Raw genomic sequence first — 23,889 nt, forward strand, 5'->3', positions numbered from 1 at the left:
CGACTGCTTAGGAGAACTAAGCAGCGGGAAATACAGGATGCCATCGTTGCCCTGCCAAACGATTAACTGTGATCGAATGCCCGTTTTTGCAAACCCACCCAAGTCTTGACCGGGCCATTTATAGTAAACCGTCCGGCACAAAGACGAGGATCGCTGACTCGTCGCCGTGAATTGACGCCATCGTAACTTCTGCCCTGCCCATAAGTCCACCATCTCAGACCTCCTCGGCCTGGCCCTTACTTCCACATCTCCCTTGGTGTCGGAGGCGAAGACATAACTTAGATCTTGACTCCCTCGAGGATGGGCTTGGCCTCCTCGCTCTGCCACCAGCTGACGCCGGGCTCGCCGGGGAAGGTGAACTTGTCCATGCTGGCGGGCTTCATCTCGACGCTGTAGCCCGGGTCGAGGGGCGTCTGGTAGTAGCCGTCCTTGATGACGGAGGGGTGCAGGAAGTGCTCGTGCAGGTGGTCGACGTACTCGAGAACGGAGAGCTTCCCCGTAACGACGACGTAGTCGATGGTGCTCAGGTGCTGCGTGTACTCTGGCAGGCCGACGCCGCCCGAGTGGGGCACGATGGGCACGCCGTACTTCTTTGCGATGAGCAGCACCGCCAACACCTCGTTGACGCCGCCCATGCGGCAGGCGTCGATCTGGCAGACGTCGATGGCGCCGCTGACGATGAGCTGCTTGAAGATGACGCGGTTCTGGCACATCTCGCCCGTCGCCACGCCGATGCCGTAGGGCTTGAGCGCGTCGCGCACCGCCTTGTGGCCCAGGATGTCGTCGGGCGAGGTCGGCTCCTCGATGAACCACGGCTTGAACTCCTTGAGCTCCTTCATGTAGCTGATGGCCTCGGGCACCGACCACACCTGGTTCGCGTCCACCATGAGCACGTTGCCCTTGTCGTAGCCGATGATCTCCCGCGCGATCGACAGCCTCTGCCGGTCCTGCTCGATGCTGCCGCCCACCTTGAGCTTGAAGTGCCGGTATCCCTTGGACAGCGTCTCCTTGAGCAGCGCCTTCATCTTGTCCTCGCCGTAGCCCAGCCACCCGGCCGACGTCGTGTACGCGGGCACCGCGCGCGAGTTCTCGGCCTCCCTGATGCGCTCCGCCTTGCCCACCTCCGACTCCTTGAGCAGCGCCACCGCCTCCTCGGGCGTGATGGCGTCGGTGATGTAGCGGAAGTCGATGCACCGCACGAACTCCTCGGGCGACATCTCGGCCACGATGCGCCACACGGGCTTGCCCAGCACCTTGGCCCACAGGTCCCAGATGGCGTTGACGACGGCGCCCAGCGCGAGGTGGATGACGCCCTTCTCCGGGCCGATCCACCGCAGCTGCGAGTCGTTGACCAGGTGCCGCCACGTCTTGCCCCAGTCGGCCACGAGCTCGCTGAGCTTCTTGCCCTTGATGCGGTCCGCCACGTGGTTGATGGCCGCGCAGACGATGTCGTTTCCGCGCCCGATGGTGAAGGTCATGCCGTGGCCCGTGAACTTGGGGTCCGACGTGGTCAGGATGCAGTAGGCAGACGAGTAGTCGCCGGCGGCGTTCATGGCGTCACTGCCGGTCTTGTCGAGGGACGTGGGGAAGCGGACGTCCCGCGTCGTCCAGCCGGTGATGGTGATTTCTGTGGACGCCATGTTGACGGCAGTGATGTTTTTATTACTGGGCTGAAGTGAGGATGGGAGAGGGGAGAGGAGAGAAGGAGATGGACAGGAAAGAAGCGAGGGAGGACACCAGAGACTTCTTTGTGAGGGAGAGGAAGAAGCTATTTAACAGCACGAGTCTGTCCGCTTGGGAAGAATCGTGTGATGGCTATTCAGGGCAGGACGAGCTAAACAGGACCGGGCTTTTGTCGTCCGGCCGCGAATTATTCTCCTGATGTCGGCACCACTACGGCTGGCCCGTAGTAGCCTGCTTTCACGTACCCCCTGGGCACCTGGAGGGCATCGTCGTCAAATGGCGGGGGAGGGGTCGACCGAGGGGCACATTTTGTGGGGTCCTCTCCAGGTCAATGGGGCCTCAACCGACGGTTTGATTGATGGAAAAACTAGTCGAGCGGCAGGGATCATCTTCTCGACCGTTAAATTCCCGACGGAATCCCGTTGGCAGAGCATCCGACTGCCGGCTAGAACACGGCCGATCTGCGCAGTAAGGCCACTCGTCATCCGTCATGAGATGGTGAAGGGATTTCTCTCTATTTTGACGAATTTTGCTCATCACAGCTTAGGGACCAGACCTCGTGTGTGATGGTGAAGGATATCCTGAAGTTTCCCTGTCCCGCGAACTCTGGATCCCGCTCGAGACACGAGGGCGGCGCAGTTCTCGTTCATCAAGCTCCGAGCGCATGGAACACCCAACACTGAAGACCCCCGAGACGAGGCTGCATAGCCTTGGACCCATCTGTCCAAAATGCGTGGGTAATGCCGCGTGTCTGAAGCTAACATATAGAGCAAGTAAGTAGGCTTTTATGCGCAAGATTGTACGAGTTGCAAGTCTTCATAATGCACCGAGATGCTGTGGCATGACGCCTGTGGTTGGAGCCGGGCCAAAGACGAGGCCGCCACTGGTCAAGATCCTGCCTCAGCTCCCCAACCCGGAAGGACGAAATATGGGCCGTGAGAAGGCCTGCATCATAGCTCAATTCAAATTCCTCCTTGGAGTGGCAAGGTCTTTGCTCAGAAGGCTTTTTGGCGTCTTCTCACCACGGCACGAAAAGGGCTTTTGGCGCTCGCCAGTGCCAAGCCAAGGCCCGCAGACGAGGCAAATGGCAGAACATGTGTGTGAACGGCGGCCGCCACACTGAATTCAAGCTTACACGGCCGTTGACACCACCGCGGGAGATTTGACGTCTCAGGCAAAACGAATGGCCGCACGATTTAAAGATGACCTCGGCCAGCCCCAGATTTCTGGAAATTCAGGTCAGGTTGCTCACAGCCGGGACGAACAGCAGGGAGCTGACGAATCTAGTTAATGTAAACCACCATGTGGGACCCAGAAGAGCACGACCGACGATGTTGAAGTGGTCAACGAGACTGCATGGCAAATCCTATCACTTAAAATATGCGCAATGACCAAGACATTCGGGATGCGTGCGACAGCACCATCACCGGAGCCACAAGTCTCAGCCCAGCGTCAAATATTACGTGCGAATTCAGTTTTGAATAAATCACTTCGGCTTCGATTTCCTTTTTAGATCACGGCTTGATAGATCTGGTAACACACAGGCCCGGGTTCAAGAGGCGTTGCCAACTGCCTTGCTGATGTACTTAGGGCCACAGTCTGAAGCCAGCCTGAGGCTTCCCACATACTTGTCAAACACAATCGTGAAAATGCTTACAGTCTCGTAAAAAGCCTTCAAACCTTACAGGGCAAGGACAAAAGCCCATGGACTTCCCAATTTCCCTCCAAATTCTGACAAGTAACCACGTCGAACTTGACAGACGTAGGGCCAGAAGACTGCCAGTGTTGTTTGCACACAATCAGTGCAGTGATGCGACAGAATTCCCAATGACTTTCTGTCTTACTTCTGCATGTCATTTGCTATCAATTTCCTCTCCCGAAGCCACACTCTAAATTCGTGTAGTTTTAATGTGACTTAAAATTGAAACGTCCGGTATTTTGCTGATCCGTCTGAAATTGATACTAAATAATAGAGCACTGAATCCTGACGTTTAGAGGCAGGGGACATTTTCTGCCCTGATCAGAAAGCAAACACTACGTACAAACTAACAGAGAATAAATCTAGATCTGAGCATGTAAGTTTAGGAAACCTAAAACGCAGATATGGATCAAGGCCTTTTTTGAATAACGGTGTTTCTTCGACCCTACAATCAGGGCCAAGTTCTGTGGGAAAGATCGAACAAACCTTTGCGGATCCTTTCTCTGGCGTGAAATTCATTTTACAATATTCAGAACCATCCAGCCCACGCCAAGTATTTAGCAAAGCATCACTGCGGTTCAGTACTGATATTACATGTGGCAGTGAATGAGGGTGTACAGTGACTGGGGGTGGACAGTGGGTAGGGGAGCACGTACCCTGCGTACGTCTCTTGAAAAGGGTGCCCCCCAGTGCCAGACCTCTGGGGCCCCTTCTGCATTCAGAACTTAGCCATACTCCCGCTTCTAATACAAACAGTTGCATGTTTGCCATACGCAGTCTTTCCTGCCGCATTACACTCCCAACATACGAGCCCATTAGTGTGGCACGTCATATCCGCATCTGGGTCCACGCCTTGGCACTAAGAACCAACGCGCCTGGTCACTAATGCAGGCAGGCGGCGCGGGCTCAGTGCGTTGGCGATGAATGAGACGGCACAAAATTCCAATCCATCGTCTAGCGAATGGTAGCTACTGTATTACTCTTCCCCCTCCACGATACTGAAGCTACACCCCTTTTTGCTACCTGCCTAGCAAGCACTGAGACCAATCTCCACTTACCGCGATGGCGACCACCTCTCCTCCTACGTACACAGACTCGCCACTGGCGGTCATATCCACTCCACAGTTCCAGACAGGCGAGGTAGGATCTTTCCGATGTGTCTGTGAGACATTGCTCTGATGAAGTCCTTCAGACGGACCCTTTTACAGTCGAGGCCTCTCATATGGCCCTAAGCCACAATGCCTTTATTCGCGGCTTTAACAGCATCTATCAGCAAGCCCCACGCGTGCCAGATGCAGACAAGCTGGACTTCGCAGGCTACTGCATAGCCTGGCACGACTGCGTCCACCAGCACCACCACTATGAGGAGACCGAGTTCTTCCCTAACCTCGACAAGGCTGCTGGCAAGACAGGGCTCATGAGTACTGCATACGACGAGCATGGTATGTTGTGACCGCTCCCATGGAGAAGCAAGAAGTACAAAGACTGATCTTTCATCTACAGCTGCTTTCCATGGAGGCATGGACCGCTTCAAGGCCTACCTCCAGAAGGAAGGCGCCAACTTCTCAGCCGCCGAGCTCATTACCATCATGGACTCGTTCAAGGACGCCCTCCATTCCCACCTCAAGTCGGAGCCACCCTCCATCGTGGCGCTGTCCAAGTACAGCACTCCCGAGAACCCGATCGACATCCTGGGCATCGCGGACGCGGCCGGCAAGAAGCAGCTCAGCCTCGGGTTCGTGTTCAACGTCCTGCCAGTCTTCTTCCTGAACATGGACACGGTCGATTTCGAGGGCGGCATGTGGCATGAGGTGTTCCCGCCTCTGAAGGGTCTTGTCAAGTGGATCATGCTCAAGGCCGTCCCGATGTGGAACCCGCGTCGGTGGCGGTTTGTGAGCTGCTCGCCGGAGGGGAAGGCGAAGCAGCTCGCCTTCTGAAAAGAGACAATGATACCGGGGCATAAACACCTTATTGAGATATACCTAGCTAGCCTGAAATGTATCTGTTCAGGCCACGTTGTCCCAACATCGATCCCGCACTAATCCGAGCTGCTCTGTGTGTCTGCTGCAGGCGGTCATATTGAAACAAATTCCATCTAGCTCAAATATTCGGGGAAGAAAGCTTTCTCGGACGAGCATGTGTTACGGGACTGTGCGAAGCCCGGGAAAAAAATTATGCTGATAGGCGACACCACAACAGTAATCCAAAACATACAGTACTGGGTTGGCATTGATTACCGTCAATCCAACTATTGATCCAACACTTAGAATTTCGAAATATTTGAACATATCATGTGATACAATTTTAACAAAATGGCATTGATCCAAGAATGGCTTTCCGGGGAGTGAAAAGAACGCCATTAGTAAGATAACTTGATTGCTTGGTTCTGAGACCGTTCTCAGGCTTCTATTCGTGATTTTGCCAGCCAGCAAACAACATATGGGATTAGGTGAAGGCCAATCAAAATCCACCCACAAACAGACGAATTCTCACTTGTGCGGGCAGTATTGACCAATCTGAGATGATTCATCAACTATTTGTACCATGCTGACCAACCCTCACGCACCCTCTAAACACCTTGGAGGCGCTGAATAAACAGCCTCAGCTTTGCTCTTGCCGAATAGACATTAGTATGTAAGGCAGATGGTGTGGCGGATCCGCTGTTGGTGACGGCGGGGTATCGACTAATGGATACTTGCAGCTAGGAAGCTATCAAGTTCTATTGCCCCTGCAACAGTCATTGGCTGGAGAAGGTAGCTAGATATCAGACATGTTCATCCACACAATCAACAGATCAGGCCTAGGGCAATGCGTGGGGGCCAGGGCCCAATGCAGTCAGCAGGACAGCCTCAAGAGGGTGTCAGGGGCAGCCAGCTGAATCGGTGATGCACAAAAATGCATACTGCCCCGAGGCCTCGTGTTGTCAAAACAGCATGTAGCTCTTTTCATAGGCGGCAAAAGAACGGGGAATTAAATTTAGTTACTATTCGCTATCATAACATTGGGTACTTGGTTCTATGTTGATGCTGCGAGGGTTGTATTTGCAATTGGGTGAAGTGCTGGATCGGATTTTGCGCCAAAGCTCAAATGCACATGTTAGATCATACCCTGTCTTTAAGATGGATGTCAATGGTGGGAGCTAGGCTAATTATATAAGACAGCAGCGGAATGCCAAAGAGATGGCACAATCCAACCATGTGCACTCATGCAATGTCTGCCCATGGGCGGACGAACTCTGAGGGGAGTAATCTAAACAACAATACAATTTTGAATTATCAAGTTTATTCTTTTAAGACTGCCATGGCCTCAAAATGCGAAGAAGTTGCCTGCCTACAGTCGAAACCTCAACGCTCTGAGGAAACCCTTAGTGGCTGCACGATCTATGAGACCGAGCATTCTCTTGAGGAGCAACCTCCACCACCGGAAGCCGTCGAAGATGGAATGCCGAAACCACCCAAAAGATCTCGTAGTGCCTCCGCGGCCGCTTACAATGAGAGCGGAAAGCCCATTGAAGCCCCAACGATGGCACCTCAAGACCCAGAGATGATCGAATTTCCGAAGTTACACAAGTTTTCAATATTGGCCACATCGACATTCGTTCTGGCAAACGTGACCGTGCCATGCTGCGTCGCCTTCATCGGCTTTCTCTGGTCGAACCTAGATGGTACCCAAAATAACGGAACGTGGCTCAAGATAGTGCTGAATGGCTGGATTTCGAAGTCTGTCACGATAAGCTCCATGGTTTTACGCGTTGCTGTTAGTGCCCAAGCAGGGTAAGTCCTGGCCCTATGTTATAGCCCGTGAATCTTGTTCTGATGGTCGTAGCATCGCCACTTCGATGCTAGCTTCTGTCATAATGGAAACTAAAGGCGTCGCTTTACATCGTTCGGCCGCGGTAAACGCGCTGCGTTACGTCAACAATGCGCCGCAGAGCCTGACTATCGCCCTGCGAGACACTTACTCCCGTTCGGGACTCTGGGCCGCAGTCGCATTGCTGCTCTGCCTCACAACGTTTGCTCTACAATTTGCATCCACTGTACTTGTGGGAGCTCTCGCCATTGGGGCACTTATAGACCATGCTAAGACCGAGACAACCTTTGCGGCACTGTCCTGGTCAGCAGGAATCGGTCAGCTCAATGCAACCAGACTCGTCGGGCAGACATCATTCTGGGAGGAGTTTCTTCCGGAATTCTCAGTCTTTGCCGAGCATCGTGAGAACCCCTCAGCGAGTGAGATATTATCAACCGATTCGGTCAGAGATACAGGGTCTACTCTGAGGGCGTTCATGCCATTCTCGAACCAGTCTGAACGAACGATGATACACTCTTATGTCGGCATGGCTACCATGGAGGACTCCAGGGTCGTTTGCATCAGGCCCAAGCTTCATCAATACTTCAGCATCGGCTACGAGTCGGAAAACTTCGGTTATCTCTTGAACGGCTCTCTGGTACCAGAATCCGTGCCTCCCGGCCTTATACTTGCAGAAGAGCCAGCCATGACTTCCGGCGTCCTACCAGTTACGTACAACCTCGAAACGGATCAGTACAACAACTCTTCAGTGAACCTCAGTTGGAGCCAACAGATACCTTTCGCTCATGGAGCAGGTAGCAACTGGGCCATTGCTCAGAATCTCATGTATTTTGGCCCAGCGCTCGTCTCATCCCTTGACCCACGTTATCCCAACATAGCTGCAAATGCACTTTCTATGAACTTTACCATGGAGAACCCGAATTTTCTTGCCTGGAACTTGTCCTACTATCAACAAGGGGACAATGTCCGATTGATGACCGGGAGGAGCTACGAGTTGCTGAATTTCACAGCTGCTTTGCCCGAAAATGAGGCCAACATGTTCTTCAGTCCAAATCAAGAACAAAATAAGCTGTTAATCAACCCCCAAGACGAATGGCTTGTTTTCACAATCCCCAGCGTCCCAGGCTTCCGTCTCTCCGTGTCCCTCTGCTTTGACTCGTTCGCCTCGATCAACGCTCAAGTCAATTCCACGAGCCAGCAGCCCTGCGATGAGCCTTCGTTGGGGCCATGGAATTCCTCTACCGGACAATTAGACACAACGAAATTGCGAAGTCAACTCGGCGCTCTCCCTGGCCATGGAGAGCAAAGACGTGTACAGCTGGGGAACCTGGATGTGCGCAGAATGCGATATGAACTTTGCGAACCATACTGCCGCCAACATTAGCTACGTCACCAATAACGACCTTCAGCGACAAATCTTCCAAGATGTACTTAAGACCACAAGGGACACCTCGAAGGCCTGGCAGGCATACTACACCATCCTTGGCCGTCTGGCTTACTATGAGACACTGCCATACTACGACTTTGAAGCTAATGCTTCAGTCACGTCGTTCAGGGACATCCAATTTCCTCAGTCCATCAGGGGCCTGGCGGCGGTCTGTGCAGTGCTTTCTGTGCATGTTGGCCTCATCATCCTGGTCACGACAGCTTTCCTGGCAAAGACTCGGGTCTCGCGGATCGGTGATAATTCGTGGCTGAACTTGGTACAAGCGGATTTAGTACCTATGGAAAACGTATGCAAGGCGTCTCCGACGATGAAAGATGGGGATTTGGGGAAGGAAATGACAGCACAAGGACTGAAGAACAGTGCCACGCGTCTTGTGTAATTAGTTATTAATGGATGTTACCATGCTGTGATGAATAGAGAACTGGCTGGCCAGCCTGTAGTACTGGTTGCACTTGTAAGCGCCGCCCCCACGATAGGCAGCAGTCTGCCCTCGCTATTGCAAGGGTGGCCACCCATGTGGTTTCTAGCACAGTTGGCTTCGAGACGCTTTGCGTCGGTACTCACTGTAAGATCGAGCTCGCCACAACTAACGAAGCAAACGTTCGGGCCCAGATAATTCCGCGTCTCGGATGTTGATGTCTAGATAGGCATGACGATAAAGCTGGCCAGACTGTGAGATATCAGTACCAAGGCAAGTCACAACGATTTATCCGTCCACCGTCTAAAGGCAAGTCCTTCGGTTGGACCACACCCGTCGACTACTGTACGAACTACTTCGGGTGCATTCGTGGGTTGCACAGCGTGGTCAGTCGCATTTTGAGGCAACCAATGAGCTGTGCAGTCGCTCATGCTGGGTTATCACCGGAACTCGAGACCAATGAACGACGTGTCAGCATGATGCAGTCATCAAATACCCCCAGCCACATTTTTCCATGGTAAAATCTGGAGCATCCATCTTCACCTCGGCATTTGACTAACCCCAGGGCAACCTTGACTGTGTTTTCTTTCTAAACGTGATCTGCGAGGCGACTGTCTCATACGCAGATTTTATGATCCAGGCTTTACTATTCTTCGACTCTGCCGGTGCCTCCACTGCTCTCGGAGAACATTTACGCAGATTGTTCCCATTTTCCCGTTGCTTGTTTCTGTGAAGCAGACATGTGTGCTCATGGATTCCAGACGTTCAAGTAGCGCCGCGAGTCACGCATCTACCTCAAAAACTGACGAGGCTTCTCCGGCTTTCAAAGACTCCCTCAGGGAAAATCTTGACCTGTGGGTGGGAAGAGTTCCGTCAGAAAATGAACCTTCCTTCCAGTCGCTGATCCAAAGTGAGTTGACAAATTCTTTATTCAACTCGGCACGACGGCTGGTTAACAATTATTCAAGGGCGTCCTGGGACTGCAGGCCGACTGTTCGAGCCCAAAGACCAACACTGTGGTATATGGAAAGATGCACTAAATAAGGCATGCCACGCCTCTATTGGAGACCAAGGAACGACGGCTTCCGTGTCTCCCTGTGGAGACCTGATGCAGATGAGTCAGTTTCTTGGCACAGGGAGCTCTGGGGTCTTCTCAATCGATCACCAAGATACCGCCGAGCCCTACCTTGTCGTTAGTAGAGCCGATGATTTGAACAGGTTGGGTCTAGGAAACGACGATCTCTCCTTCGGGCTGTACCTACCAAGGAGGTTTCTGCCAGATGGAATTCCGAAAATGAGATGGGTGAATTGGAGATGGCCGAGATACGAATGTAAGTGTCCCAGCAAACGAACTTTCCCTCTGAGCCTTAGATAGAAGGCGATGGCTAGGATGTATCACAAACATTGCTGCAAAACAAAGTCCGGATGGCTGAGGGTCTTTAAGATAGGCCGAGGAACTCTCGCCAACTTAGCATCCAGGGGAAGGGCTTCGCTCGCTAATCATTGCACACAGGGAAAGAGCTTAACAGTAGCATGAGTGCGAACATGTCTTTCCAGTGGCTAGTGAAGAACAATACTGTTTTGCAGCAGCTCGTTGTCACCAACACGGGGAGCTCACCCATTGAGGATTTCTCAGCCCAAATGAAACAGCATATACTGATCAGAGACCTCGATTACCTCAACGATCCCTCTTACAACGAAAGAAGCAGCAAGGGTTACATTCGAGGTCGAGGACCCAATGGATTCAGCTGGATCACAGCTAATGTCTTCGACAGTGAGAAATCAAGTACGGGCCAAGAGAACAACGCCAGAGTCAACCCACGTGCCAGCGAATTTGACCATGAAGGACAAGGGCTTCAGTCACCCGAAGCAACAGAAGGAACTTCTAATCAGAAGCAACTGACGTCTTCACCGAAGTCCTTAGGCGAGGAATATGTCAGAACTCACATAACCTCAGGCCACGATGACCCGGAACGTGGCCTGCCATCTGAGGGGGGTCAAAGCTCAGTCGTGAAAGATGCCAGCATCAACCAGCATGAAACCGGTGTCGAATATCCCAAACCTGTCGAGCAACAATCCACAGGACGTCCTCCAAGTGAAGCGAAGCATTCTCCTAGCGATGATGAAGTGTGGCAGAAGAGGCGCATGTCAGATACGTGGTCTGCCCAGGATGCCCACGCTGTCGTTTCTATCATGAGTGTGTTTGTGAACGGGAACGCATTACAAATGGAAATGGAGCCTACTCGTATCCATAGAACCATTGGGGCCTGTGGAAGTAGCTCAAGCGTGCTTGAGATCACGGTTGCTTACAAACTGATCGTCATACCAAAAGGCGAGGTGCACTGGAAGAACTTCCTCATTCCCGCTGAAGCGACTGATGTTGCCGCGATGCTTGCCGCGGAAACAGAACAGCTATGGGGCCACTCTAGCACAGATGACTGCAAATGCAGTCAATCACTGTGTGACCTACGCATCTGCAAGAAAGATTTCAAAGAGCGAGACGTCAAGCGAGATGCAAGTGGCCGAGGGCGGACATCACATAATGCTGGGACTACGAAGGTCGGCGCGCAAGATAGCATGGCAGAACATGACGGCGCGTCCGCTGTTGTGAATTCAGAAATGGGTGTGAGCACAGCAGAGGTATTGGCAGCCTCCGGGCCTTCAGAGAAGCAGAACGTGATTCAAGACACGAGTACAAGGTCTGCTACCGATGGAACAATGACAGCGCCTCAGAAGCTTTCTCCGCTGGACTCCATCGAATATCTCACATGGCGCCATACGGAGCACATCCTCTCTGCGTGCACGATTCCTCTCTCGGTCCCGGTTCTTGTCCACCAAACAGGAATGTTTGAAACGAAAACGCCGGCGGGAGACCCCGACACGAGCAGCTTTGGTGTGTTGGGCACGTCAAAAGGCGAAAACTTTGAGCCCGAAGTCCCACTCGCCCTCACGTGCGGAGACATGGCCGGTCACAGGATATGCACTTCTGCCAGCTTGTGAGTCTTATATGTCACCCTGTAACAATAAGCCTGGGCTAAGGGTCATATTCTAGCTTTGCATTCGAGTTCCTCATTGGTGTACTTAGACGATTGCCATTTGTGGAGCAAGTACCATATGTCGTTTCACTCCAACGACGAATCGACGCAGTTTGCCGCGGGCACATCAGATGGCTCGAATGGGTCAGAAAGCCGTGGCTAACACTCAAAGACACTGATAGTCTGTTAGGCTCCGGCTGCTTTGCGGCCAACTACTGGGTCAACGGCACAATCATGCCGAGCGACTGGAGTGCATCATGGCAGCCACAAGATGCTATCACGGACACTCCGTTTCAAATTCTGAAAGTCACGGCATACATCAAATGGTTTCAAACAGCGCAAAACATTCAGAGGTTGGAGGACAAGAAGTTGAGACATTATCTGGCTCTGTTGAGAGACGTGTGGGTTTGTTGGATTAACGAGCTGGACGATCTGGACAAACGGAACGCCTGTGCATGGCGTCACGCAAGTGAGGATGGAGTGAATACATATCGTCTCGATGATCACTTCTGGTTGTGGAACAGTCTGAGCGAACTACATTATCTCGACTTGTGGAGCTTGGCTGATGCCAGCAGCAAATATCAGAGGGACTCATCAGACAGATGGGTCTCCAGTATATATTCTCCGTCACCTGCATCCAAACTCAACGCGGGAAACGCAACGACCAGCTCGGGCGGAGAGCGGGAGGAAGACACATTTCTGGAATTCTCCTCGAAAGCTAAACGGCTTTTACCCAAAGATGTCCAGAGAGCAGTGCTCCAGCGGTTCACCGTTGAAAACGACGTCTCGCAAGAGCGTATGCTGGCCGTAACTCGTTCAGCAAGAGAAACCCGTTTCTTCTTCCATACTCGGGATACAGCACTTTTTTATGGTCACGATCGGAAGTTCTTTCTCCCCGACACACCTTTCAGCGAGCTCTGGGAGCGAACTATCAGATCTCAGAGTCATCACGAAGAGACTCTCGAGGAGGAGAGGCAAAGTCCATTGCGGTCAGCCCTGGGAGCAGTGGCTGGCTTAAAAGGTTTCTCTATCGACAAGAGGAGACCTGCCGAATTGCTCAAACAGTCTGTGGAAAGCCTCATGAAAGTCAGCGCCCATAATGCTTTCATCCCTGGGGAAATGGATATCACAACTAGGGGGCCATCAATCTTTTCAGAAGAGGAGAATAGAGATTACTACTATCATGTCGGGTTCGAGGTCTGTCATATCCTTCTGGCATATGCTAGAGAGCTTGATGCAACGTATCAATCCGAACAGACCACTCCCTACGCACCGGCCGCAATTGCAAAGCAAATCGGAGACAACACTCATCAGCCACAACGCGGCATGAATACTACCGTCCTCGATGAGATTCTAGCGGAACTCAAGAAGCAGAGAACGGTGAACCATCAACATGCCAGCGACTACAGAGCGTTGGCACAGCTCTTGGGAGCAGATGGCCGTCTTGACAGAAAACGGACCTCGATGGTCATGAAGAAATCAATGCCATTCAACAACATGATCGATGCCAGCAGTATCACTACTCTGGATGAGGAATGGCTTTACAATTACCCAGACTTCTTGCTGACCAAGAACATCGATTTGCACCAGCAACTCAAGTCGGCTTTTGCCAAAAGCTTTGACCAGTACAGACTCGTCGATGAATACAGCTCCGTCATAGTCAAAGCTCTTGCGTCTTTAAATGGAAGGTTGTCGGAGAATTTTCCATTCTCACACTTCAAGCTCGACTGGGCCATGGATGGCCTGGTGGCAAGCCTGCCGAAACAAAAGAGCAGACGACGGAAACGAGGAAAGCGGGATTTTGGCGCTTTCATCTCTTACCTGCCCGGCCCTAATCCCAATGAAGAACTCTGGGACACAATCTCTGAGGCTCGATCTGCAATCAAGGCAAAAAAACGTTTTCTGTGGCTACCTTTGCGTTCCGACCCACAGACAGCCCTTCTTTGCTGGCTCGCCACTACCGAAGCAGAGAAGCCTGCCATGTCCCTATTCTTTGATCGTCACGCAGAATATGAAAACCATCTGTGGGATGACACCACCATGGTCCTTAATGTCTGGCAAACAGAGCTTCACATGTCTTTCTGGGTAATCTACGAAAAGAGACAACCACTTTGCCCAGGCTTGCCCCATCCAATCATAGCGCCTTGGCCCAGAGGCTCTGAAAAAGAGCTGAGACGTGCGTCAATGAGCTTCCGTTTCGATGGCGACTTCTTCGACCGCTACTGGACATGCCACTTTATCCAATACGTCCCTGGTGTTTCGCGCATTGTGCGCGGCGTTCCAGGGGACCCGGGTGCAAACCTTCGCCAGGATAAACAATTTTGGCAGCGAAAGGTTCTGGAATTGCAGCTTCTTCAACACATGTTGGGGCTTATCCTGGTCGCATCCAATAAGATATTGAACGTCATCGAAACAGAGCTTGGACTAAAGAAAGGGAATCTCATCTTCTCCGTACTGACAACGGAGGCGTACTCACTATCAGAAGATCGTTGGCAGATATATGAGGAGCTTCTACAGAAAGCAGAGGAAGATATCACGTCATCCTTGAGCACACTTTCTAAATGGGCTACTAGGGAAGTCGATCGTGGTCAAGAAAGGCCTAGGTGGACACGGAACGATGAGAGAAAATACCGAGGGTACATCAACAAGCTGCGCAACCAGACCGAAAGGCAGCGATGGGATCTTGAGAATTGCCGCGACAAGATGTGCAAGCTGAGGGAGACCTTAATCACACGCCGAGACAATGTACGAGCCGACCTTGAGGCAAACAGGGAGCAGAACATCCGGTACTTCACGTACGTGACTGTCATCTTTCTGCCTCTCGGGTTCGCATCGAGCTTCTACAGCATGAACGGCGCGCCTAGTAACGACTTGATCGTCTCTCTCGCGAAGTTCGCCGCTGCCGCCTTTGCAGTCACTGCCATCTTGGTTTTCGGTGTCAGCGTTTTTGTTGCCGCGAGTGCGAAGGCACTTTCTGTGGTCAATTTCATGATTTCTAGGACCAAGCAGGCCATTCATGTGGTCAACCGGAAGGTGCAAAAATACTCATACGGTACCAGGCTGGAGTCTCTCCTGGTCAAGGGCACGATGACCTACAATGGGCACCGTGAATCACAGAGGCTGCACCAGGCATACTTTAAGAAGGATTGGTTGGTCAGTTCTTGGTTTTGGCCTGCTTACATTTTCCTTGAAGTGCCAACACGCATAATCTCATCAGCTTGGACAACTCTTGGGACCGGGAACCTCTCGGTCAACGCCATCTGGAGGGTAGCCATCGGAATTGTCGTGATGCCTATCTATGCGACATCGCGAGCTGTGCTGATCTCGTTCGGCAATTCTATGCTCTTGCTCACCATCTCAAGTAAGCATGTGACTTGTTACATTCCGATTGCACTCGTCGCCGGTCTGAATCAGATGCTGACCCCACTATCCTCCCACAGGACATCTCTATCAGCTTCTCGTGGATTGGCTGACCACCAGGCGGAATTCCGAGGATGATCGTATGCCGAAGAACAAAGTGGCATCGGACAGAATTCTAGATGAGCAGGCTCGCCCACGTCGTCCTTCTTTCAAGGAGTCTCCAAAGAAAAGTGATGACGCTGAAAATATTACAACGGGCAATAGGATCTTACCAGATCACTTCAAACAACTCATGCCTACAACAGAGCCTCTTGCATTGCTCAAGTCTTTCGAAGGCCGGTTGAACAAGCGGAGACTGAAAGTTGCGGAAGGGAAAAACGTCCGGAAGAGTTGAAAGACGTTTGAGCTTCGATACAGTGGCAATCAATTTTGGGTGGTAGATCTGGTCACACTTTGATACTTCCATATTCATGTCTCTTCTCTGCGTTTAAATCAAATCTTTCATCGGAGCAAGTAACCATTCCAAGAATGTTGGGGCCTAAGTTAAAGTTCTTGAACCTGTCCAGATTGAAGACGAAGTTCCCGTCTTGGCCGTCGCCGCACATTGTTTAACCAGGCGAAAAACAGGTGCATCCATTGCCCAGGGAACACTTGCTGGTGGTGTGTAGACCACAAATGCGGTTGGGCGTGTAGATTACACCTCCGAGGAGTGAGTTGCGAAAGATCAGAAGGCAATCTGCGGCCTGATCGTTCGAGGCCATTGCAAGCGCAACTCAGCTTGACTGGACAAAATCGAAAATGGAAGAGGTCGGGGTCTACTTCGAGTGATAGACTGCTGAACATAATGGGGATAGACACAAGGTCTTTCGGCTACAGACTTCAGTCGAATGCCAGGTGGCATTCAGGTGATGCAGCGGTGTCAGGACGGCGGGGTACATGCTACCTAGACATCCCGTTCCTGACAAGCACAGCTCTAAATTGTTTTCCTAGGCAACCTCATGGGTCATAAAAGTGCATAATAGCCTTGATTCTGCTTCATAGTGAGTCCATACGAAGCATGCTCCCTTGGGCAAAGGTGGGTCACTCGTCTTTCGCCAAAGCATTGGCTTTGATATACTTCAAAGCACTCCCCGCCCTAAGCCACTCAATCTGCCTCGCTTGATACGAATGCCTCAACTCAGCACTCCACTCGCTCCCGTCCATAGACCGCACAATCATCATAATCGGCACATCGACCTGCATCTCCCCATCCTCGATGCCGGGAAGGGATATCGAGTCCCCTTCCCTGATCCTATCATAGTCAGCGGCATCCGCGAACGTAAGCGCCAGCAACCCCTGCTTCTTGAGGTTCGTCTCATGAATACGCGCGAACCCCCGCGCGATGACGGCCTTGCACCCCAGGAACCGCGGCTCGAGCGCCGCGTGCTCGCGCGAGCTGCCCTCGCCGTAGTTGGCGTCGCCCACGATACACCAGCGCGCCCCGCGCGACTGCAGGGCCCGCAAGCTCCCAGGGCATTCCCGCCATGCCGTCGACGGCATCTGAGCCGCCGACCCCAATTCCCATCATTCCCATGCCGCCGGCATTCGGGGTGTGTGAGTCCGTTCCGATGATGAGCCCGCCCGGGACCGCGTAGTTCTCGAAGATGGTGGTGTGGATAATCCCGGCTCCTGCCTTCCAGTAGCCGATGCCGTACTTCCGCGCCGCGCTGCTCAGGAAGGCATACACCTCCTTGTGATCGGATTTTGCCCGCTGCATATCCTCCTTGGCTCCATATTCAGCCACGATGAGATGATCGCTATGGATGGTGGTCGGTATTTGCACCTTCGGGAGACCGGTGCTGATGAACTGAAGCAACGCCATTGTCGCCGTAGCATCGTGGCAGCCAACCCGATCCGGGCGTAGATGTAGGATGATTTTGCCCCTTTCTATGTCCTCGAGAGACCACTCCCGCGTTCCGAGGTCCAAGTGGCTGTATAAAATCTTCTCCGAAAGGGTCAGGGGTCGAGTCCCTGCTCGTCGAACCGTAGCGAGTGTCCGGAGTCGTGAATCATAGTCGAGGACATTTTGCTTTAATTACCCCGGTCAGATCAACTGTGTCTGGAGGTCTACAGGGCACGACAAGGGCGGGTTTTTCTCTCCGGTTCGAGCGGACTGGCAGGTACCCAAGATGCATGGGTCGCAAATAAACGTCTTGCCTGGACATTTGGGGCTGGAATTTGGAGCCTTCTGCAACATGTCCGTCGCATACCAAATGGCGAAATGGCTAATAACTATGCGAAAAGCGAGGTCGCTCTACTCGCCGCTGCCCATGTTGGATACAGCAACAGTACTTGATCGCGAAGTGATCTGAAAGTTTTCGACCTGGACTGGACATGGCGGGCTCTAAAGCATGTGATAGTCTTTGAGTGCGACCGGACTCTTCAGACGCGATGCTCCGGAATGATTGTGGGGACGGCGCCCTGCACGGATGGCTCCGGAGTTGTTAGTGTGCCACATCACGGATGGCTCCGTACCGGCCAGCATGACGCTGGAGTGCTCCGTGCCGAGAGTGACCCCAACCGAGCTTCGACCCCAGCTCCTTGCGCGATGACGACTCGGCTTACCGAGGTCTGGTTCACGCAGGGGATCAGGGAATTGCGATATAGGTACCTCCCTCAAGGAGGCGTCGAATTAAATAGGCCTTCTACAAACCCGCGGTCCAGGTGTCGCCGATAGAGTTGCTCTCCTGCGGGGGGCACTCATTCGGAAACTCCAGCTGAATTCAGAGCGATTGAAGTCGGCCAGGAAGTCCTCGATCTCGGGAAAGAGCCCTTCTGCACCTGGCTCCTGGGGGTTTGCCTCTTCAACAGCTGTAAATGGGCGTCGAGGATTGTTTTCCAGATCTTCCGAGGTCGAGGCCCAGGATCCGGGCCCTGCGTCGTGAGCAAAGTCGTAAGGCTGGGTCCATGGCTGAGATAAATTAGCCACGGTAGAGGAAGAGGAAGTATGGTGCTGGGCAGCGTGTACCGCATCGCCTTCCGACGTGCCGTGATGGAGGCTTGTGATTCTAGGTCTCTCGGATTCCTCAGGACCTGTCAGGCGGCGCTGTTTAGACGTAACCCTGTCCCCATCGTATAACCTCTGGATGGTCAGGTCAACCACAGAGCCCAAGCTGTCCAGGCCCTTCCTGGCACTGGGCCACCACTCCCCTCCGGCGCTCAGCAGGTTCGAGCACGTTCTCAGCCTGCGCAACAGCTGCACACCAGTCGCGTCACGCCGCACAGCTGGCGAAGTCCAGAAAGAGTATACCAGCGTTGCACCTGCGGCGAAGATACTGCACCGGGAACCATCCGTGGTAGAGCGCTTTTGCCTCATATAAGGCCTGATACTGATCCAAGATCGAACAGGCGCCGCTGAAACACTGCAAAAGATGATCCTGCGATGGGTTACGTATCTCTTGCGACGGATGGTATAACAGAACTAGTGCCAGGTGGTATCGAATTTCCAGTTTCAGCCGCCAGATGTTTTTCTGTCGAGCCCCAACTCCGCTAGTGATAGCAGCCAAGCCGAGAACAGTTTCTTCCCACCACTCATCCAAGTCCAGTCTGATGTTACGCTGGTGCGATTCGGGGCTCACGCTCGTCAAAGCCTGGGAAGTTTTGTCCGGAAGGTAGTAAAGATGCTCCTTGATGTCAGAGATAATGCGATCCAGTCGGAAGCGGTAGGAGGAATAGCGGAGGACTGCCATTTGGAATGAGCCAAGAATCACTCCGTCGTCGCTGGAGCTGATTTCTTTCGCCTCGGGCAGTCTCATATCGAAGGTCTCATCACGCACATGTCCGCGGTGCGGAGGGGAAACGGCCTTCATTGAACCGAGTACTATTGTGTGACATGAGCCTTTATTTTAGCCCAAACAATGTTTGTGGAGACTGGAGCGACACAATCCGGGATTTTGCTGATGAGCGCATAACCTCGAGCACGGTGATAGGAGAACAACCTATTTTATCTTATCTTAGTCCTGTCGTGTTCTGTGAGGTGTATTGGCTCTTCGACTGCTACTCCCCGTCACATGTGAATATTCTCAAGGTCTATTTGGCAATCATGATTTCATACAGTAAGCTCGGTCTTGGGCCGGCGGATATCTGAATGAAGCTGGCTCTTTTGTGCATATTAAGGAAACTCTGTCCCGAAGCAATAATATAGGTATATAATCACAGCTTGCTTCGAACAGCCAATTTTGCTTCTCTTCCCGCTTTTCTCATTTGTTCCGCCCTGCGCTTCTCACGAATCTTTGTTAACCGACCGGCATACTTAGCCAAAATTCCGTCTATTGTCCCGGAGCTCATGTGAAGTGTATTGCCTTGCTTGTCTAGCAGCTCGACCCCGAAGACTACCGGCGGGGGCGACGGCACCACGAGAATGAGCGGTTTATAGTCCTAAGAGGCCATGGCCCAGGGATCTGGACTAGTTGTAACACCGGGTCTAGGCGGCCCAGTTCTTCCTTGATTTTGCAAGACATTTGGCTTGCGCATGTTGCCCTTCGTAACGTTTGAGGTGGGCACTCTGCCAGACGGCTGCCTTGCGATATCAGACAGGGCTCTGGAAAGCGATTCGGTGCACTGTCTTGGAGTCGTACCAGCCCCAGTGCTATCGTGTTGAGCGCCTCTGGCCGGGGCCAATTTCCTTGAATTCTTTTTCGCCACCTGGTTGTCTTTGTTGGCAGGATCCACGGTGGTCCCATTAAGTCGAAACTTGCCAGAATTGTGATGTCATTACTTGAGCAGGTATATAGGGCGACTTTCAGAGCTTGTATTATCATGTGGAGACGGAGGGCCAGATGACGTCGGCGAAGACGAAGAATCAAGTAAATAGGAGTTCAGCCTCGTAGTTAGGCTGAAACGGTGGTGTGAATTGAGCTCCGCGGAGTTTGCTCTAATAGTGAATAATTAGAGTGAGTAAAATGGATGAGAAGAAAGGTGAGAATAAAAGTGGCTGGTAGTGGGGACATCGCTTAGTGGGACCAACATCAACCTGGGCTGACCTTTTCAACTAGGATCTTCTTCGAGGCACAGCTAGAATATCCGATCTTCTTTTTCGGGCCCTGCACTCAGGTGGAAGCAAAGATTGATCGACTGACAACGGAGCGTGCAGTATAGAGCGCCACACATCGACTGCCCATGTTCTGATTCCGTGGTGACGTTTGCACTTATGTGCAAGATGGTTGATATCAATAGACTATTGTTGCGGTACTGCCTTGATATTTCTTCCCAAACTGTCCAATATCTCACTGTCATTATGGACGGGAGTTACTGCTGTTGCATCCACAGGGTGATACAGTATTCATACTTGTGATCAAATTAGTAATTTGCCAACTACTGACAACTAGTTAACAGAATATACATTCTGACAAACCGTTACGTAACATTTAGAGAAGTCGATCCATTTATGAAGCAGTGTTCTTACACGCGGATGTTGTTCTTGTAAGGCGGACCCAATCTAACTTAGCAACTTTCAAAGCGACACATTATCATCCGCCCTTAAATTCAACTGTAACCCGCCAACTTATATTATCTGCCCTGTTATATAGATCGGAGCTGGTCAGACAGACGCAGACCGTCGAAATTATCGGCGCAAACACGAGCTGTATGAACCGACGTGACAGAGTGATGGAGCTGGTAAGTGCGGCTGTCACCGTGATCAACAGCGCTTACAGGAAGTCTTCAGACTGCTATCAATTGTCAGCATACTAATCAGCTCGGGTACGACAGATTTAAAACTGTCTCGCTACCCGCCAGGCGGGTTGGTGCGTAGATTAGGTAGGACAATAACTCGGTCTTTCAACAATGTTTCACCACATTAAATATACCTATGTTTTATAACCACGAACTTGGTCAGGGGTTCCATATTCTACACATCATGTCACTATCTGTCGCGTCGGAAAATTTGGGGTCTGTACGAAACTGAAGCCCAGTGTAAGCCACAATCGACGTGCATAGCAGCCCCGCAACTGAACCTGTACGGAACAGGTCTGGTTAGCAGCCAGCCTGCATGAGGTCTTGCATGCGTGCAGATCTAGCAGTCGAAGCGGGGCATCGACTGCTTGCCAGTCTCAAACCTGTCGTATATGGGCGGGCTGTGCTCGGAGCGGCCGAAAAGCGGGAATAGGGTCGCTGCGATCGCAGGGTCTTGGTCTGGTTTTCCTTCCCCTCCCCTTTCGCCAACTCACCCGTCCCCGTCCTCTTCTGCCAAACTTGAATGGCTCCATCGTCTAAACAGCAGGAAGCAGCTTTAAAAAGCGACCCCTATCGAGCTCGAGAGCTCCGCGAAAGAAACCTTGCCCCAACTCAGATACTTATTCAGGAGCGTCTGGATGTTTCTCCACGGCGGAAGTCGATCATCCTCCCAGGTGAGCACGCGAGCCGACCAACAACCCAACCACATCTGCATTCAGCGCACGCTCGCCTGAGACGTCCCAAAGCCATCACGAGAAGGCAAGCTGGAAGTTGCTGATCGATTGCCCGGCAGATCTCTTCCTCGGCCGCCGCAAACCTAGGACGCCCCCCGACATTCCAGATCCAGAAGTTCCTGAACACGACACCGGGCAGCGAGCCTTTCGCCCTCCTCGTAGTAGGGCCAGAGACCGACCGCCAGAGTCGGATCAAAGGCTATATCGCCCAGTTTGAGACAGCGTTCTCGTCGTCGAATCGAACCTACTAAGTTGTGTCAATGACCAGCGGCCGGCAGCATGAGGCGCCGGAACTGTACAACAGGGCTGAGGTCGGGACCCGTGGGCTCGCGTGCCCCTTTGCCAAGTCCAACCCCGAGACGTACATGAACATCGATGTGTGCAAGCCGACTGAAGGATTCAAAGAGCCTAGGCTACTCTTGTACGTACAACATGGGCCGTCGTCCGGCAAGGGCACAGTGCCCCTCCCAACCATGAAAACCCAGCTGACGACGCCCCTGCAGCGAGCACATATGGCGGAAGCATACTCGGTTCTTCCGCTGTGGGTTCTGCCCTCTTCGCTGGAGCATCTCCACGTCTCGCAAGGATGTCAAAGAGAAGAAGGAAGACCACTGGAAGAGCTGCGACGGAAAACGCCGCGGTATATTATACTTCGACGGCCCCGACGAGAGCAGAATCGAGCTACTGGACTGGAAGCAGCAGGAGCTCTTCGAAAAGATCAGGTCGATGAGAGACGTCGAAGCCAAGCTGGAAGCCCTGTACAAGGCGTGCCGGAAACCTGTGCCGGAGACATACCGTTGGTCAAACCCCCTGGTGATGACCATTGGCCACCTCGTGTGCTGCATGGGTGCTAATCAATCTGTCATTTCTCAGATGCAACCGCGGCATTCCAGGCAGTGCAGCCCCAGATGATTTACGCGCCCGGTCGCATTACGGCACAAACCGACCAACAATCCATCAGCCACGGCGAAGGCATTTTCGAAGGTTTCTCTCGACCTCGCTCAGGGGCCTCTCGCGTGACACGCCAGACGACGGCCACCAACGTGTCAAAAGTCAATGCCGAATTGCGAGCCGGAGACAACTCTGCAGTCAGCGGCGCCAACAGACCCAGGGACGCGGATTCCGGGTACGGGTCCATGCCGCAGAACAACGGAGACACACACGATGTCTTCTACGCCGCCCAGCCTGGGACGCAGTACCATGTACCTCATGAGGTCAGGCCGTATGAGACGAGCGGCGACCCTGTTGTCACGGCCAGTCCAGGGCGGCTCACAGACGACGACAATTTCCCGTCGATTGATGATCGTGTGGTCCAAGACTGTTTTCGGGCCTTTGACAATACTGATCCTTTGCTCTCTGGCGGCATTAGCTCTTCGATGAGGAGGGACGACTCCCTCCTGGGGCTGGACCTGTCGAATCCTGGACCGGAGACCACTGGAGATCCACTGGGCCCGTGGGACTACTCCGAAATCGATCCTGTGTTTTTGGAAATCTAATCGGTTCTTGGGCTGCGTTCGATTCGGGCAAGAATGATTGATCATCTGGTGGCATCACCGACGGGCCAGGCGCAAGGAGCCCTCAGGCTTTGCTACGAGTTCAGGTGTTCGATCCGGATGTGAAAAAGAAGGGATGTGGTATTGGATAGCTCGTTGATGATGACCTGTACGGCTTGCTTTGGGTCGTATAGGATACTAGACGAATCTCTTCTTCATGTATGTATATATACGGCGGTGAAATAGAATCTCCTCCAGGTCCCCGGCGGGTCACGGGCACCCCCTGCGAACCTCCTAGCCATCGCTCAGCACTGGAGTAAGCCTCTTTGCTCACGGGCACATGAGCCGGCGGCAACCACCTGTGCCCAGTTGGTTGAATTATGTCCCTTGGTTCTATTTCCATCCCACCGATAACCTTTCAAAACTCCGAATCCACGAATCTGGTAATGACTGGAGAGTTTTTGGGTCTAAGAACTGCCCAGTCTGGCATGCATCGCT

General features: G+C 52.6%; 7 protein-coding genes across 7 annotated transcripts; 4 read left to right on the forward strand and 3 right to left on the reverse strand.

The window, feature by feature from the left end:
- Positions 1 to 278: 278 nt before the first annotated feature.
- INS49_009671 (uncharacterized protein) lies at positions 279 to 1,640 on the reverse strand (the record flags this gene model as incomplete). The annotated part of the gene is made up of 1 exon (XM_043170399.1): positions 279 to 1,640. The coding sequence occupies one exon, from the start codon at positions 1,638 to 1,640 to the stop codon at positions 279 to 281; it is 1,362 nt and encodes a 453-aa protein (XP_043024964.1).
- Positions 1,641 to 4,604: 2,964 nt separating this feature from the next.
- On the forward strand, positions 4,605 to 5,319 carry INS49_009672 (uncharacterized protein; the record flags this gene model as incomplete). Its single annotated transcript, XM_043170400.1, has 2 exons — positions 4,605 to 4,824; positions 4,886 to 5,319. 2 exons carry the CDS (start codon positions 4,605 to 4,607, stop codon positions 5,317 to 5,319), a joined length of 654 nt encoding a protein of 217 aa, XP_043024965.1.
- Positions 5,320 to 6,682: 1,363 nt separating this feature from the next.
- Positions 6,683 to 9,018, forward strand: INS49_009673 (uncharacterized protein; the record flags this gene model as incomplete). Its single annotated transcript, XM_043170401.1, has 3 exons — positions 6,683 to 7,155; positions 7,208 to 8,372; positions 8,446 to 9,018. 3 exons carry the CDS (start codon positions 6,683 to 6,685, stop codon positions 9,016 to 9,018), a joined length of 2,211 nt encoding a protein of 736 aa, XP_043024966.1.
- Positions 9,019 to 13,418: 4,400 nt separating this feature from the next.
- Positions 13,419 to 15,565, forward strand: INS49_009674 (uncharacterized protein; the record flags this gene model as incomplete). The annotated part of the gene is made up of 2 exons (XM_043170402.1): positions 13,419 to 15,245; positions 15,533 to 15,565. The coding sequence occupies 2 exons, from the start codon at positions 13,419 to 13,421 to the stop codon at positions 15,563 to 15,565; spliced, it is 1,860 nt and encodes a 619-aa protein (XP_043024967.1).
- A 967-nt stretch (positions 15,566 to 16,532) lies between these two features.
- On the reverse strand, positions 16,533 to 17,313 carry INS49_009675 (uncharacterized protein; the record flags this gene model as incomplete). Its single annotated transcript, XM_043170403.1, has 2 exons — positions 16,533 to 16,940; positions 17,005 to 17,313. 2 exons carry the CDS (start codon positions 17,311 to 17,313, stop codon positions 16,533 to 16,535), a joined length of 717 nt encoding a protein of 238 aa, XP_043024968.1.
- A 1,390-nt stretch (positions 17,314 to 18,703) lies between these two features.
- Positions 18,704 to 19,246, reverse strand: INS49_009676 (uncharacterized protein; the record flags this gene model as incomplete). The annotated part of the gene is made up of 1 exon (XM_043170404.1): positions 18,704 to 19,246. One exon carries the CDS (start codon positions 19,244 to 19,246, stop codon positions 18,704 to 18,706), a length of 543 nt encoding a protein of 180 aa, XP_043024969.1.
- A 2,556-nt stretch (positions 19,247 to 21,802) lies between these two features.
- Positions 21,803 to 23,394, forward strand: INS49_009677 (uncharacterized protein; the record flags this gene model as incomplete). Its single annotated transcript, XM_043170405.1, has 5 exons — positions 21,803 to 21,838; positions 21,958 to 22,109; positions 22,167 to 22,319; positions 22,402 to 22,694; positions 22,772 to 23,394. 5 exons carry the CDS (start codon positions 21,803 to 21,805, stop codon positions 23,392 to 23,394), a joined length of 1,257 nt encoding a protein of 418 aa, XP_043024970.1.
- Between the last annotated feature and the right edge of the window lie 495 nt (positions 23,395 to 23,889).

This window comes from Diaporthe citri (assembly GCF_014595645.1).
Source record: "Diaporthe citri strain NFHF-8-4 chromosome Unknown scaffold_4, whole genome shotgun sequence".
NCBI classification, from domain to species: domain Eukaryota; kingdom Fungi; phylum Ascomycota; class Sordariomycetes; order Diaporthales; family Diaporthaceae; genus Diaporthe; species Diaporthe citri.